General features: G+C 45.8%; 1 protein-coding gene across 1 annotated transcript in view; it reads left to right on the forward strand.

Moving 5' to 3' along the window:
• Positions 1 to 12,400, forward strand: part of VOPP1 (VOPP1 WW domain binding protein) — a 112,771-nt gene extending 100,371 nt beyond the window's left edge. The window contains exon 5 of the mRNA XM_044245678.1: positions 9,804 to 12,400. Coding sequence (XP_044101613.1) covers positions 9,804 to 9,994 — 191 coding nt within the window. The 3' untranslated portion in view covers positions 9,995 to 12,400. The remainder of the gene's footprint in view (positions 1 to 9,803) is intronic.
• Positions 12,401 to 13,427: the final 1,027 nt, after the last annotated feature.

The following is a 13,427-nucleotide window of genomic DNA, read 5'->3' on the forward strand; positions in this document are numbered from 1 at the left end:
TCTGACAAAGAAGTTTAAAAAAAACAATTCCATTTACCCTAGCAGTACAATATGAAATAGTGATTTAATCAAGGAGGTGAAAGACTTGTACGATGGAAACTATAAACATTGCTGTAAGAGATTTTAAAAGATGTAAATAGGGGTGCCTGGGTGGCTCAGTGGGTTAAGACATTGCCTTTGGTTCTGGTCATGATGTCAGGATCCTGTGATCGAGCCCTGCATCAGGCTGTCTGCTCAGCAGAGAGCCTGCTTCCCCCTCTCTCTGCCTACCTCTCTGCCTACTTGTGATCTCTCTCTCTGTTAAATAAATAAAATCTTAAAATAAAAGAAATTTTAAAAGATGTAAATAAATGGAAATTGATCTCATATTCATGGATTGGAAGACTTAATACTGTTAAAATGTCAATGTCAATACTACCCAAAGCATTCTACAGAGTCTAGACAAACCTATCAAGATCCCAATGATGTTTTTTTACAGAAATAGAAAAGCCCATCCTAAAATTCATATGGAATCTCCAAGCACACTGATTAGCCAACCAACTTGAGAAAGTAGATAAAAATTGGAGGATTCACACTTCCTGATTTCAGAACTTACTAAATAGCTACGTTAATCAAAACAGTGTGGTATTGGCATAAAGACAGATAAGCAAACCAATGGAATAGAATAGAGAGCCCCATAATAAACCCATGCATATCTGATCAAATTACTTTTAGCTGGAGTGCCAAGGCCATTCAGTGGGCAAAGGACAGTCTGGTCAACAAATTATGCTGGGGAAACTGGAAATCCCTATGCGAAAGAATGATACTGGGCCCTTACCTAACACTGTATATGAAAACTAACTTAAAATGGATCAAGGACTTGGAGTTCCTGGCTGGCTCAGTTGGTAGAACGTGTGACTCTTGTTCTCAGGGTTGTAAGTTCAAGCACCACATTGGATGTAGAGATTACTTGAAAATAAAATTGTTAAGGGATGCCTGGGTGGCTCAGTCAGACGTCTAACTCTTGATCTCAGCTCAGGTCTTGATCTCAGGGTCATGAGTTCAAGCCCTATGTTAGGCTCCATGCAAGCTGTGGAGCCTACTTTAAAAAAAAAAAGAAAAGAAAATCTTAAAAAAATAAATGGGTCAAGGACCTAAATGTAAGACGTAAAACAAGAAAACTCTTAGAAGAAAACAAGGATGGGGCACCTGGGTGGCTCAGATGGTAGGGCGTATGCCTTCAGCTCATCTCGTGATTTCTGGGTCTGGGATGGAGCCCCACATCAGGCTCCCAGTTGGCTCAGCAGTGAGCTTGCTTCTCCCTCTCCCTCTGCCTCTCTTCCTCCTTGTGTGCTTTCTCTGTCTCTCTCTCAAATGAATAAATAAAATCTTCTAAAAAAAAAAAGAAGAAGAAGAAGAAAACAAGGACAGAAGTATCACAGCAGTGGATTTGGTAATAATTTCTTGGATATGACACCAAAGGCCTGAATAATAAAAGAAAAAAAATAGGCAAGTTTGGCTTCATAAAGACTTAAATATTTTATGTATCAAAAGGCACGATCTATTGAGTAAAAAGGCTATACCTAAATAGGAGAAAATATTTGCAAATCATATTTGATAAGCAATATTTAGAATATGGAGAACTCCTAAAACAAAAACAAAAACAAAACATTCAAAAATGGGCAATGGATTTGAATAGACATCTCTCCAAAGAAGATATATGAATGGCCAACAAGTACATGAATACCTGCTCAACATCACTAACCATTAGGGAAATGCAAATCAAGACTACAAGATAACCACCTCATACCCACTAAGATAGGTACTGTCAAAAAGCAGAAAACAAGTGTTGGCAAGAATGTGGAGAAATCGGAACCCTTCTGCACTGGTGGGAATGTGAAATAGTGCAGCCACTATGGAAACAGTGTGTCAATTCCTTAAAAACTAAAAATATAATTACCATCATACATGATCTGGCAATATACCCAGACGAATTTAAAGCCGTTTCAGAGATGTACACTCAAGTTCACAGCAGCGTTATTCACAATTACTGAAACATAGAAGTAACACAAGTGTCCATTGACAGATGAATGGATAAGCAAAGTGTGGCATGTACATACACGTACACAATCATACACAATATTGTATTGTTCTGATATTAATTCAGAAAGGGAAGAATTACGATGTGCTACAACATGAGTGACCTCTGAAGATATTATCCTAAGTGAAATAAGTCAGTCACAAAAAGACAAATATTGTATGATTCTACTTATATGAGTCACTTAGAGTAGTCAGAATCATAAAGAGGGAAAGTATACTGGTCGTTGCTCAGGGCTAGGGAAAGGGGATAATGGGGAGTTACTGTTTAATGGATAAAGAGTATCACTTTTGCAAGATGAAAAGAATTATGGGGACCTATCATGGCGATGATTGTACAACAATGGGAGTATAATTAATACCACCGTATTATTAACTTAAAAATGGTCAAGGTGGTAAATTTTAGGTTATGTGTATTTTACCAACAAAAAATGCAAAACAAAACAAAAAAATGATCTCAGTAGATGCTGAAAAGGCTGTTGATAAAACTTGATAAAATTCAGTATAAATCCCTTCCCCAAACTGCTTCAAAACCATTAATGTATTGTAAACTAGTAATGTAACTAGTAATGTAAGGCTTTTTCTTAATATAATAAAGACTTAGCGTGTATGTTCCTTGAGGGTTCCAGAAGGCAAGGATCAAGTCCTTGATGATATACCCCAGTATTATTACCAGCTGTGCCTTTTGAATGGAAATGTTCAATAAGGATGAAGTAAATTTGTACTCTGGACCTGCTGCCAAAATCATCTCCAGTGCAACAGTCAAAGTATCCCCATTAAAAAAATGAGAATATTCAGTATCATCAACATTTAACATTGTTCTAGAACTTCTGGCTAAAGTACTAACATGAAAGATAATATTTAACCATTAGGAAGGAGAAATAAAACTGTTTCTCATTGTAAACAATATATCATTATATATCTAAAAAAAAATCCTGGAGAATGAATTGGAAAATATTTTTTGTAGCTGAGACAATGAGCAATTTAGTAAAATGAATAGATACAATAGAAGAAGAAAGAAAGGGGCAAGTAATGAAGGCAGGGAGACTTGTCTACTGATCACAAAAATGTTCTCTGCAAGAATTAGCTCTGGTATTTTTGGCAGCAACTAATACCCCAATTTTTAAGAGTTACCTCTCATGATAAAAAGTCACAAAGAGGGAGGCCCCTGGTTTCACTCCATGGCTTGGCGGCTTGTGGGCTCTCAAGCTCCTTCCTTCCATCAGGCATGCTGCACAGCCCAGCTGGCTCCTAGCTACGATGGACTCCTTGTTTCTTAGAGATCCAGTAATTTCTCCTGGAAGAAGACCCTCCTGGGCAAATTGTGGAGAATTCTTGGCCTTCAGCTTTTACATCTACAACACAAGAATGAATGGTGTGCATCTCACAGGACTGAGGCAGGACTTGACCCCTGGCTTTCTTGCTCACTTTCTCGCTTTGTCAGTCAGGCCATCTGATGGCTCTCCCCAAACCCAGCCTGTGCTTACTTATCTTAGAGTTTTATTTTCCCTCATTTTAATCTCCATTTCCATTTGAAACCATTCTCTTTGACAAGAGAGTAAGTTTGAATGTTTTTCGCTTGGCCTTTTGTTTTCTTTCTGAATCTTCTTTATCCTCCGTGCATACATTTTTTTTAAAGATTTTATTTATTTATTTGACAGACAGAAATCACAAGTAGGCAGAGAGGCAGGCAGAGAGAGAGGAGGAAGCAGGCTCCCTGCTGAGCAGAGAGCCCGATGCGGGGCTCGATCCTCGGACGCTGGGATCATGACCTGAGCCGAAGGCAGAGACTTTAACCCACTGAACCACCCAGGCGCCCGCGTGCATACATTTTTAACAGGTTCTTTTTCGTCCCATTTTGTGTCAGGCCTTGGCTCCAATGGGCTTTATTTTACCTGGTTCCATTCTGGTGTTAAGTTCACTTTTCAGTTTTCTTCATTAGGATCATTCACACTGGCTTGGTTTGTAACCTTTGAAATTGTTATCATCATGCCTATTTGGGATTATGGAGTTGAAATCTCAATTTTAATGTGCTTTGGATTCCGGAATTTTGTGCCACAGAATCATATATACATTCTGGGGAACGGTTTTGAAAGGATCTCTCTCAGCCTTGTGGACACAGACCTGTTCTTGCCTCTGGCTTTCCCATGGGTGATGAAGTGTTCCATCTGCCACTTCTCTGCACGAGTGAGAACTGAGTCTGTCTCCTTGGTTTCTCTTCTCTGTGGGAGGCCAGCTGGTCATCCAGGCCAGGGTCTTATCAAGACTCACTCTTTTAGCCAGATGAGCAGAGATCTAGCAAATGTCTCTGTGAGCTGGTGCCTCCACCTGGCCAGGTGCTCTGCGAGGGTCCATCCTCTGTTTCCGCTGCCATTCCACTCACACCAGTCTTTCCAGCATGTTCCATCCCTGTGTTTGCCAAGTGTTTTCACCTAAGGGCTCGTGTTCCTGGCAAATACATAATTTATCCCCCTCCTATCTGTTCTGTTTCTTTAATATTCCAAGTGCCTCTCCATCCTCAGTATTTCAATCCTATCCTCCTAATTCCCGGCAATATCCATGAGTTGTGACTGTTAACATAAAAATGCCAGTTGAATTGGACACACTTGCCAGTGCTTCTCATTATTATCTGGTGTGAGTGGCCACGATGCATGGATATTAGTCACAGCCTGAGGCTCATCTCTGATACAAAGACCACAGCCTACCCTGCTGTCATCTGTGATAGGGAGTTGAGGTCATCTTCGAATGCCTCTGCCCTCAGGAGTGATGAGCAGAGTTGGCGCAGGCTTGCTGGGCTGGGGCAGCCTGTTCTTCCTGTTGTATCAGAAATAGATGTGCCTCAGGAAACTGCCAAATGTGCCCAGCACAGTGTAGCAGAGGCGAAATCCAAAGCAACATCACCACTCGTCCCTCTTCAGTCATTCATCTCCTGTATTTATGGAATATCACATGCTACGTGCTGTTCTGGACTTGGAGGGTTCCAAGATGAATGATCCTATTTCCATGTGCAGAAAGCTCAGGAAATTACACCGTTCTGGAAGCCAGGATGACAGGGTATCTAATCCAGCCAGGAAGGGAGTGGTGGGCAGTGAGATGTAGCTTCCTGGAGTTGGTGATTCTGATCTGAAACTTGAGAGATAAATGGGAATTAGCTAGACAAGGAGGACAAGGAGGAGGTGGTGTGGAGACGGAGGAGTGGTCTGCGTGTGGAACACCCCGGAAATGCTCTCTGGTGAGGGCTAAGGGAGAGGTGAGCTGGATACAAGCAACTAGGTTCTTGTTGGGAGGCAGAGAGAGCATAAGGCAGGGCAGTAAGAACCGAGACTGAAGCCACTAAGAACCTGGTTACAGACAGTCTGTTATCCCTCATGAGGGAATTAGCGTGCAGTCCCGTGAGTGGGCTGGTGAAGAGAGGGACCCCAACCACGAGAGAGAATAAATACAGGAAGTCTGAGTCATGGGTGGAAAGGATGAGCGTGTGTCTGCTGCAGTGTGTTTGGGAGACCTGCCCACACCTTGAGCAGCCTGGCTAGAGGACATGGATGTGGGAAGGCAGGATATGGGGTCTGATTAAACTGAAAACACAGGCAGTAGGTAGAGTGAAAAGAGCACTGAAATGCATAGAGCTAACTCCAAGTGGGGGCTAATTATAAAGACACATGGAAGCTCTTGGAAATGGGGACACCCTAGGGCTGGTAACCTTTCCATCTCTTCCGGGCCACACAGTCTTCTTCAGGCTGTCTCCGCCTCTCCCTGCATTTCCACTCTATTCTCTGCTACCAGCCAGATCCTTGTGCATCTCAAGAAAAGACTGGCCCAGCTCATCCATTGCCAAGTTGCAGGCTAGTCAGGTTAGTTGATTGGTAGCAAGGTCATTGTTAAGAAAGCTTGGCTGCCAGAATATCCTTCAGCTTAGGTGGAAAAGAGCTTCATTGGAGGAGCTATTGTCAACTGACTTCTTTAAGAAGTTCCTACTCACCTTTGCTGAATCTAGAGTTCCTTCTCAGATCATGCTTAGATGCTCAAAGAGAAAAGAGATGATGGCCTTAAAGAATGAAATGACTTCTGGAGACAAGATGGTGTGCCCCTTGGATAAGAGCGCAGCCGAGGTGGGAAGTCTGTGTAATGACAGTTCTTCGGCAAGCCCTTCATTTTTGGTTGGAGCTCAGAACGTAGGCCCATTATGTCATCAGTCTTGCTGGTTTTCCTGTCCCTTTCTAGCCTGAACTTCTTCTCCCAGCTCATCACCCAATTATGAGAAACACCTGTCCTAGTGGAAAGAGCCCGGGCTTTCCACTACACTCCTATGTTCAAATCCTGGAGCTCCCAGATATCAGCCGTGTGCCCTTGGCAAGTTGCTTCATTCATTCTTCTGAGCCTCAGCATCTTCAAGGATATGCGTACGATTCTAGGGGTGCCTGGGTGGCATAGCCGGTTAGGTGTCCAACTCTTGGTTTTGGCTCAGGTTGTGATCACAGGGTTGTGAGATCGAACCCCATGTTGGGCTCCATGTTCAATGGGAAGTCTGCTTGAGAGTCTCTCTTCCTCTCTCTGCCCCTTCTGCTTGTGCTTGCTGTCTCTCAAATAAGTAAATCTAAATCTATCTATCTATCTATCTATCTATACACACACATACACACACAAACACACACAGAGTTCTGATCACATTCCATCCCCTTACTATCCCCACACCATACCCATATAATACATGTGTATACCCATGGAATACAAATGACATACAAATTGCCATTATAGACACTTACTTAATAGGAGGAAACAGAAGAAGCAATTGTGTGGCCACCATTGTTTTACTCTCTCCTCCAGATCCTTTCTGATTTGTCTATTGTAGAAACAGTCTTCCTGTAACTCCAGCTTCTTCATAGAATCCTCTACATGTTTTCTTTCTCTCACTGTACCCTCTGCCATGAACCTTCAGTCCTGAAGGGCTTGGCTCTCTTCCCCCATGTTCTACCCCCACAGGGTAAGGAGATGGTGCTGGCATCCCTTTGGTGTCTGGCTTCTCCTCTTATTCATAAACCCCGTCACACTGAATCCCATACCAGTGGGCTCTGTCACTCCTTGTCACTATTTTGCTACTGTCCATGGCCATCTCTTCTTGGAGCGTTTTGGAATCTGCTCAGATAACCTCCCACCCCAATTCGCTCCATAAAGAGGTTGTCTGCTACGAGCACCTTGGTCCTCCTTCCAACACAACTGTGGGTTCCCCATGCTCTTCCGCGCATTCAGCAGAAGGAATTGGTGTCCTCTTGTACACCAGGCTCCTGGCTAGGCAGTGGGGTGCAGATGTTGAAGCGGACGTATGAGGTCCCTGCCCTCATTGAGCTTATCTTCTTCCCTAGAAATCCTTTTTCTTTCCTATATATGTGCCCCTCTTCCCTGTACACAATCGGGAGCTTTCCCCATCCTTAAACACACATCTTCCTCCTTCCTGTAGACCTTTCAGCTGCCACCTCTCCCCTCATCTGGGCTTCTCCTTCCTTGCCCTGAGTGTCGCCACTGCCGTTGGTACCTCCCACAGTACTGCAGCTCCTGAGGAGAAATCCCAGATGCCATATCCCGTTGGAAACTTGCTGTTCTTATTTTGCCCTCTGTTTGACATTGTAGAGGACCAGTCACTTCTTCCTTAAAAATTCCCCTTTCCCTTTGCCAGCATGGCCCAGCCCCTCTTCCACTGTTTCATTATTTCTCCCCGGGCTCCTTTGCTTTCTTCTCCGCCACCTCACATGCTTGGGGTTCTTTTCCGGTCTTGAATGTTGGTCTGCCCTGCAGTTCTCCTCAGCCATCCTTTCTGCCTACTTGCACACCTCCTGCGTGGTTTTAACCCACCCGTGTTTTCGTCCCCTCTTCGACAGGACAGTCCTGAAGCTGCCTCAGCTCCAGCAGGCCCAGCGTGGAGCTTTCATTGGCCCTGCCCTTACCCTGCACCCTCTCTTTCCTTGTATCCCCTCTTTTTTTGTTGGGCCCTTTTATCAAGACCCTAAACCAGGGTCTTTTCTAGTTTTACCTCTTCTCTGTCCTCAAGCGTTTCACATTAAATTGGTCCCTGGGGCCTTTCGGTTATTCTCCCTAAACATCTTAATCTCTCCTTTCATAGCCAAGGATTTTGATGATGTCTTTTACAAACTATTACAATTGCCTGTTTTTTAAAAAAATCTTTAATTAATTTTTTGCTTATATAAAATATATAGGGATCCAGCAATAAATAAATCATAATCTCTGCCCTTGGGAAACTCATGGTCATGGCCAGTCATGGGCTTGTAAGCAAATGCATCCAAGGCCACGGAGGGATGCACAGATGGGAGCAGGTGTTGTCTGCTGGGCCATACAGGTGCGAGATGAGGCGGCAGTTGGTAAAGTGCAATTTGTGGCCAATTGCTCTCATGCTGACACCCTGGAATACATTTCTGGCCTTTGGTTTCTGTCTTACATTCTCTCCTTTTGCACATTTGTAGATTTCCAAGATATGCCATATGCCAGGTTTGTGACACCTTACACAGGTTGGTGGGCGTCTTCCTAGTAATCTGACCTTTACTCAGTTAAACTGCAGAAAGAGACATTTGGGAATTTAAAAAAAAAAAAAAAAAAAAAAAAAGGGCCCTAACCAATATATGTACAGGGATGACTCCTCTGACACTCCAGGTATCTTTCTGAATTACCTAAGGCCTAACTCAAAAAACAGACCCGAGTGTACCCACAAAATTAGCTTAGCCTAGGACACACCGAAAGCTCCCAGTTTTGTTTTGTTTTTCTTAATTCTTTGTTTATGCATCCCATACTCTGTAGTGTTATCAACATGATCAGAGTTAGCAGGTCTAAAAACTAGGCTCTAAAGTAGCAGCTCACATATTCCTACCCATTAAAATGAGAGTTACACTAGTCTTGTCACCTTCTTTGTTTTCTGGACGCCCCCCCTCCCACATCCTACACCCCAGCTTGAAGCAGGGGAGTCAGCCTGCATCTGATAGCCTCACTGTCAGAGAAAAGCAGACGACCATCTCCTCCAGCAGTGCCGAAGGAAAACAGATTCCGTGGATGCCTAAACCCGCCCTTCTGGTGTTTCTCCCATTGTCTCCCTGTCTGTGAACTTGGCCACCCTGACAAAATGTTAACCTAGCACATGGGAATGGAGGCCGTACTTCAGAAATGTGCTTCAGCAAACTGCGTTCTCAGACGGTGTGTGCAGCTGCCAGTGATCATTCTGGAAGAGTCAGGAAACCAGGGTCCTGTTCCAGCTCTTCCAGGAGGGAGCTCCGAATCGGCTTACTGTACTGTGGCCTCGATTTTCCTCCCTTGAGAGTAGAAACGGCCCTCTCCATTGGTAATTTTTTCAGCACACACTTCCCCAGCTCTTTGCAGAGCCTCCTGGGTTTATCATTCAGGCTTTGGGTTAGTGACCAGCCACCTACCATGCCTGATCCTGTCAATGTCCGTCCTGTCACTTGGCCGTGCTACTGAGTTTGTGTGTGCCCTCTCAGCCGTCTACACCCCAGTAGAGCACAGGCCCCACGAGCCAGGGACTCACGTGTGGCTCTAGCTTGTTACTGTATCCCAGGTGCCCCACTGTGTTCAGATGTTTGGCTTTGCATGTGTGCCGGGTGAGTGAAGGACTGGGGTGCTGGTCTCCGCAGACCCCTGGCCGGACACTGCTCTGGTGTGGGATCTGCGTTTTCTCTGCCGTGTTCACATCTGCTAATCTCTCTTTTCAGGAGCCCAGCAGCCGGGGCTGCCCTATTACACCGACCCTGGAGGACCAGGGATGAATCCCGCCGGAAATACTGTACCTATGGCTTTCCAGGTTCAGCCCAACTCACCCCAGGGAAGCATGGCCTACCCTCCGCCCCCTTCTTACTGTAACACGCCCCCGCCCCCCTATGAACAGGTGGTGAAGGCCAAGTAGCGGGGTGCTGCCCCATGCCTGCTGTGCGACCTCAGGGGGAACGGGGAGGGGCGCTCTCACCGCACCTCTCGGTCCCCATCAATGTTCGCTTCCGGGAATTGTCTTCTGAGCCACTAAGGGCAAATTCCTCTTTGATATCTTCAAAGCAAGCACAGCTCCCTTTCAAGTTTTCGTGGAGGACCAATATTTGAATTTATCCTGTGTCTCCTCTGTTGCTTCTGTTTCTGATGTAATCTGAGCTCTGGCAGAGTGTGGACAGTCCCCAAGGGTTGACACTCTAGATCCTCGGGAGAGAGACTAAGGAGAAGGAGGCAAGGCAGGGCCCGTGTGTGCAGGTGAGCGCAGGTGAGTACGAGGAGGGGACCGCTCCTGGCCCAGGCACACAGCAGGCAGCTCATGGAAGTGAGGCCCCCCAGGCTCCACTCTCGGAGCCCCTCATCCTGTCAGTCTTCCTCTTCAGGAAGCTGTGAAGCTCTGCTGTGGGAGAAGCCTCCTAGAACTTCCTGTCTCCACTCACTTCCTAGAGGTGACAGTGGCTTCCCTTCTGCGTAGCCAGGGCCGGGAGGGGACTGTGTACCCAAGGAGATGCGGATCCAGATGAGGTCAAGTTTGGATGTCTACAGTTACCCGAAAATCACGAAGGAAAGTTACTGCAATTTATGAGAAATGGATTCCTGCGTCAAACTGGGACATTGCATTTTATGAACTCTTGGTCTGACTGGGCAAAAATAAAATGGTTCACCTCCCTGCCAATCCCCCCGCCCAACCCAGCCCCGGGCTTTCTAGTGAGTCTGTGGAAGCTCGTGTAGAGTCCTGTCCTTTAAGGTCAGACTCAGAGCGTCTTCTCTGAATGTCAGCAGCTGTCTGACCAGAGGTCTCCGCACCCTTCCTTTGGCAGCCCTGGCGGTGGTTGTGATGGACACTTTCCAAGAGGAGAGGCACTGCCAGCTGGGAAGTCACACCATCCCCTTGGAGAGTGGTAGCCCCTGGGGCAGCAGGCCAGGCCTGCAGTTTGATGTCAGCAGATGTGTGTGTATGTGGGGGGATGTTCTCTAAAGAGGAAAAGCTTGCTGAAAAAAGAGGAATGCAGAATCCCAGGACTGCAGGAAGATCTCTTTAAAAAGTACTGAGTAGATTTCACTGATAGCTTAATCAAAATGAGAATAGAAGATGTGGTTGGAAATGCAAACCCTGGCAGAGAAGCGTGTCTCAATGCTGGGCTCTAGTGAGGGGTCACCGGGCTGAAAGGAAGGTGTGGCCTCTGCAGTAAGCAGTGCTGGCGGTGCAGTTGAACCCCTGGAGATTCGGCCCGTGGTGTGTAGGAAGGCAAAGCAGCGTAGTGAGATGGGAGGGTCCCTGTGTGTGTAGTAGTGGGATAGGGCCAGCGGGCGGCAGGGGGTTATTTTTGTAATAACTAATTGGACCAGCCTCTTGAGAAATTGTTACTCATTGGACTTGAACTTCCGAACATGTCACCTGCGTGGATGCTGAGTGTTTTCATTCCCCCAGACCAGGAGTCTGGGCGTCCCTTTCCTCCTGGGTGAGAGATCAGGATAGGACTGCGGCACCTGCCCAGAATGACCTCCCTGCGAAGATGGAGAACCTGCAAGCCTCCCAGGGAACTCCACAGGAAATGCTGGGAGCCAAACACGGGCCCTTGGAAACACAGGTTTTAAACACAGATGCTGCTGCTGGTGTCTTCGGCCAGCCTCGTGTGACCTCCGAACTACTGTCCCTGACAGCAGTACCTCCGCTCATCTAGTCCTTGATCCAAAGGAGACAACAAAGCACAACGTTTGCTGTTTACAACCAAGGACAACTACATGGGTCCAGAAGGTTCCTCTTCTTCCGGGTCATTCATCTCACATTTTTTACTTAAATTTCTCCCTTCCTTTTTTTTTTTTTTTGTTTTGTTTTGTTTTAATGAAGAAGCACAGTAAGGGCCGCCCCTGGAATTGGATCCGGGTGCAGTTGAATAAGCACCCAAATATCCATGACTAAATTTCATTTCTCTTTTTGATAACAAATGATCTCAGAGACTGAACGATTTAGGTAGTATTCAACAATTTTGTATTCCATGTTTGTGAAGATAAATTTTGTTTTCTCTCGAACCTGGGTGAGAACCCGCTACAGCGAATGCTGCTACTGTGCGTAGAAATTCCACTCGTGGTGGCATCTCCTGGCCCTTCTCGTTCCGTCTGTGTGGACAGTGGACTGTGTCCCCCTCCCGGAGTAGGTCCAGCTCCTGGTGTGTCGAAGTCTTATATAGAGTCAGTGATTAGGAGTAAGCTGGGAGCAGATCTGTGCATGTTTTTCCTCTGCAACATTTGGCTCATTTCTCTTTTTTGTTCTCTTTTGATAGAGTCCCATTTCCTATGTATGCAAAATAAAAAATTGGGGCACATGCTTCGACTGTTTTGCTGGGAAGGGGGAAAGAGGGTGGAAACGAAGTTTCGAATGAGGGAGGACATACAGTGGGTCATGGGTCATACATGGGTCATCCCCAACCCCTGGTGGGGGTGGGGTGGAGGAGGCCGTGTGGTGCTCTCAACTATAGGAGCACCAGCAATTAGAGGCCATCAAAGAATGCAAGGGACGTTTGGTTCACCAATACATTTTAAAAGTCTGGCTAAGGGAAAAATAATCCGAAGCAAGTAGAAAGAAGGATAAATTAGATAAACGCACAGGTAATACTGAAATTAGTTATCCAGGGGGCCTGGATCTGCTTTCCATGGGTAGGTGAGCCTTGATTTTAAGAAATAAAGCTTTTGTGTGCCTGGGTGGCTCAGTAAGCTGAGCGTCCATCTGACTCTCAGTCCCGGCTCAGGTCTTGATCTTAGGGTTGTGAGTCCCAAGCCCTGCGTTGGGCTCCACCCTGGGCATAGAGCCTGCTTAATAGAAAGGAAGGAAGGCAAGGAGGGAGGAGAGGGGAGGGGAGGGGGGAAGAGAAAAGAAAAAAAAAAGGAAAGGAAAGGAAGGAAGGAAGGAAAAGAGAAAGAAAAGGAAAAGAAAAAGAAGGAAGAAAGAGAAGGAAGGAGAACAGAAAAAAAAAATAAATACAGCTCTGCTGGGTCAGAAACTGTATTTCTCTCACAGATCTGTTGGAGGGTAAAGCTGCTATAGTCGGCATTTTAGATGAATCCCTAAGTGAGATAATGTTCATAAAGAAACACTGGATCTTAAAACGACAGGGCATAAGCCAGAAGAGATCAAGGAGCTTCCTCTGGTGAAGTCGGGGCTAATTTTCAGGACACCCCCCACTGGGTTATCAACTCCCCCCAGCAAACTGGAAGCGGCCTTATTTACAAGTCAGAGATCCTAACTTGAGATGGCAGACGGTGACTGAGTGCTCACTTTTCTCTGTTCCTTCCGAATGTCATTGAACTTCAAGAAATCTGTAATGGCTCCCAAGGCAAAAAAACGTACAAGACAG

Source organism: Neovison vison, chromosome 4 (genome assembly GCF_020171115.1).
Source record: "Neovison vison isolate M4711 chromosome 4, ASM_NN_V1, whole genome shotgun sequence".
NCBI lineage: Eukaryota > Metazoa > Chordata > Mammalia > Carnivora > Mustelidae > Neogale > Neogale vison.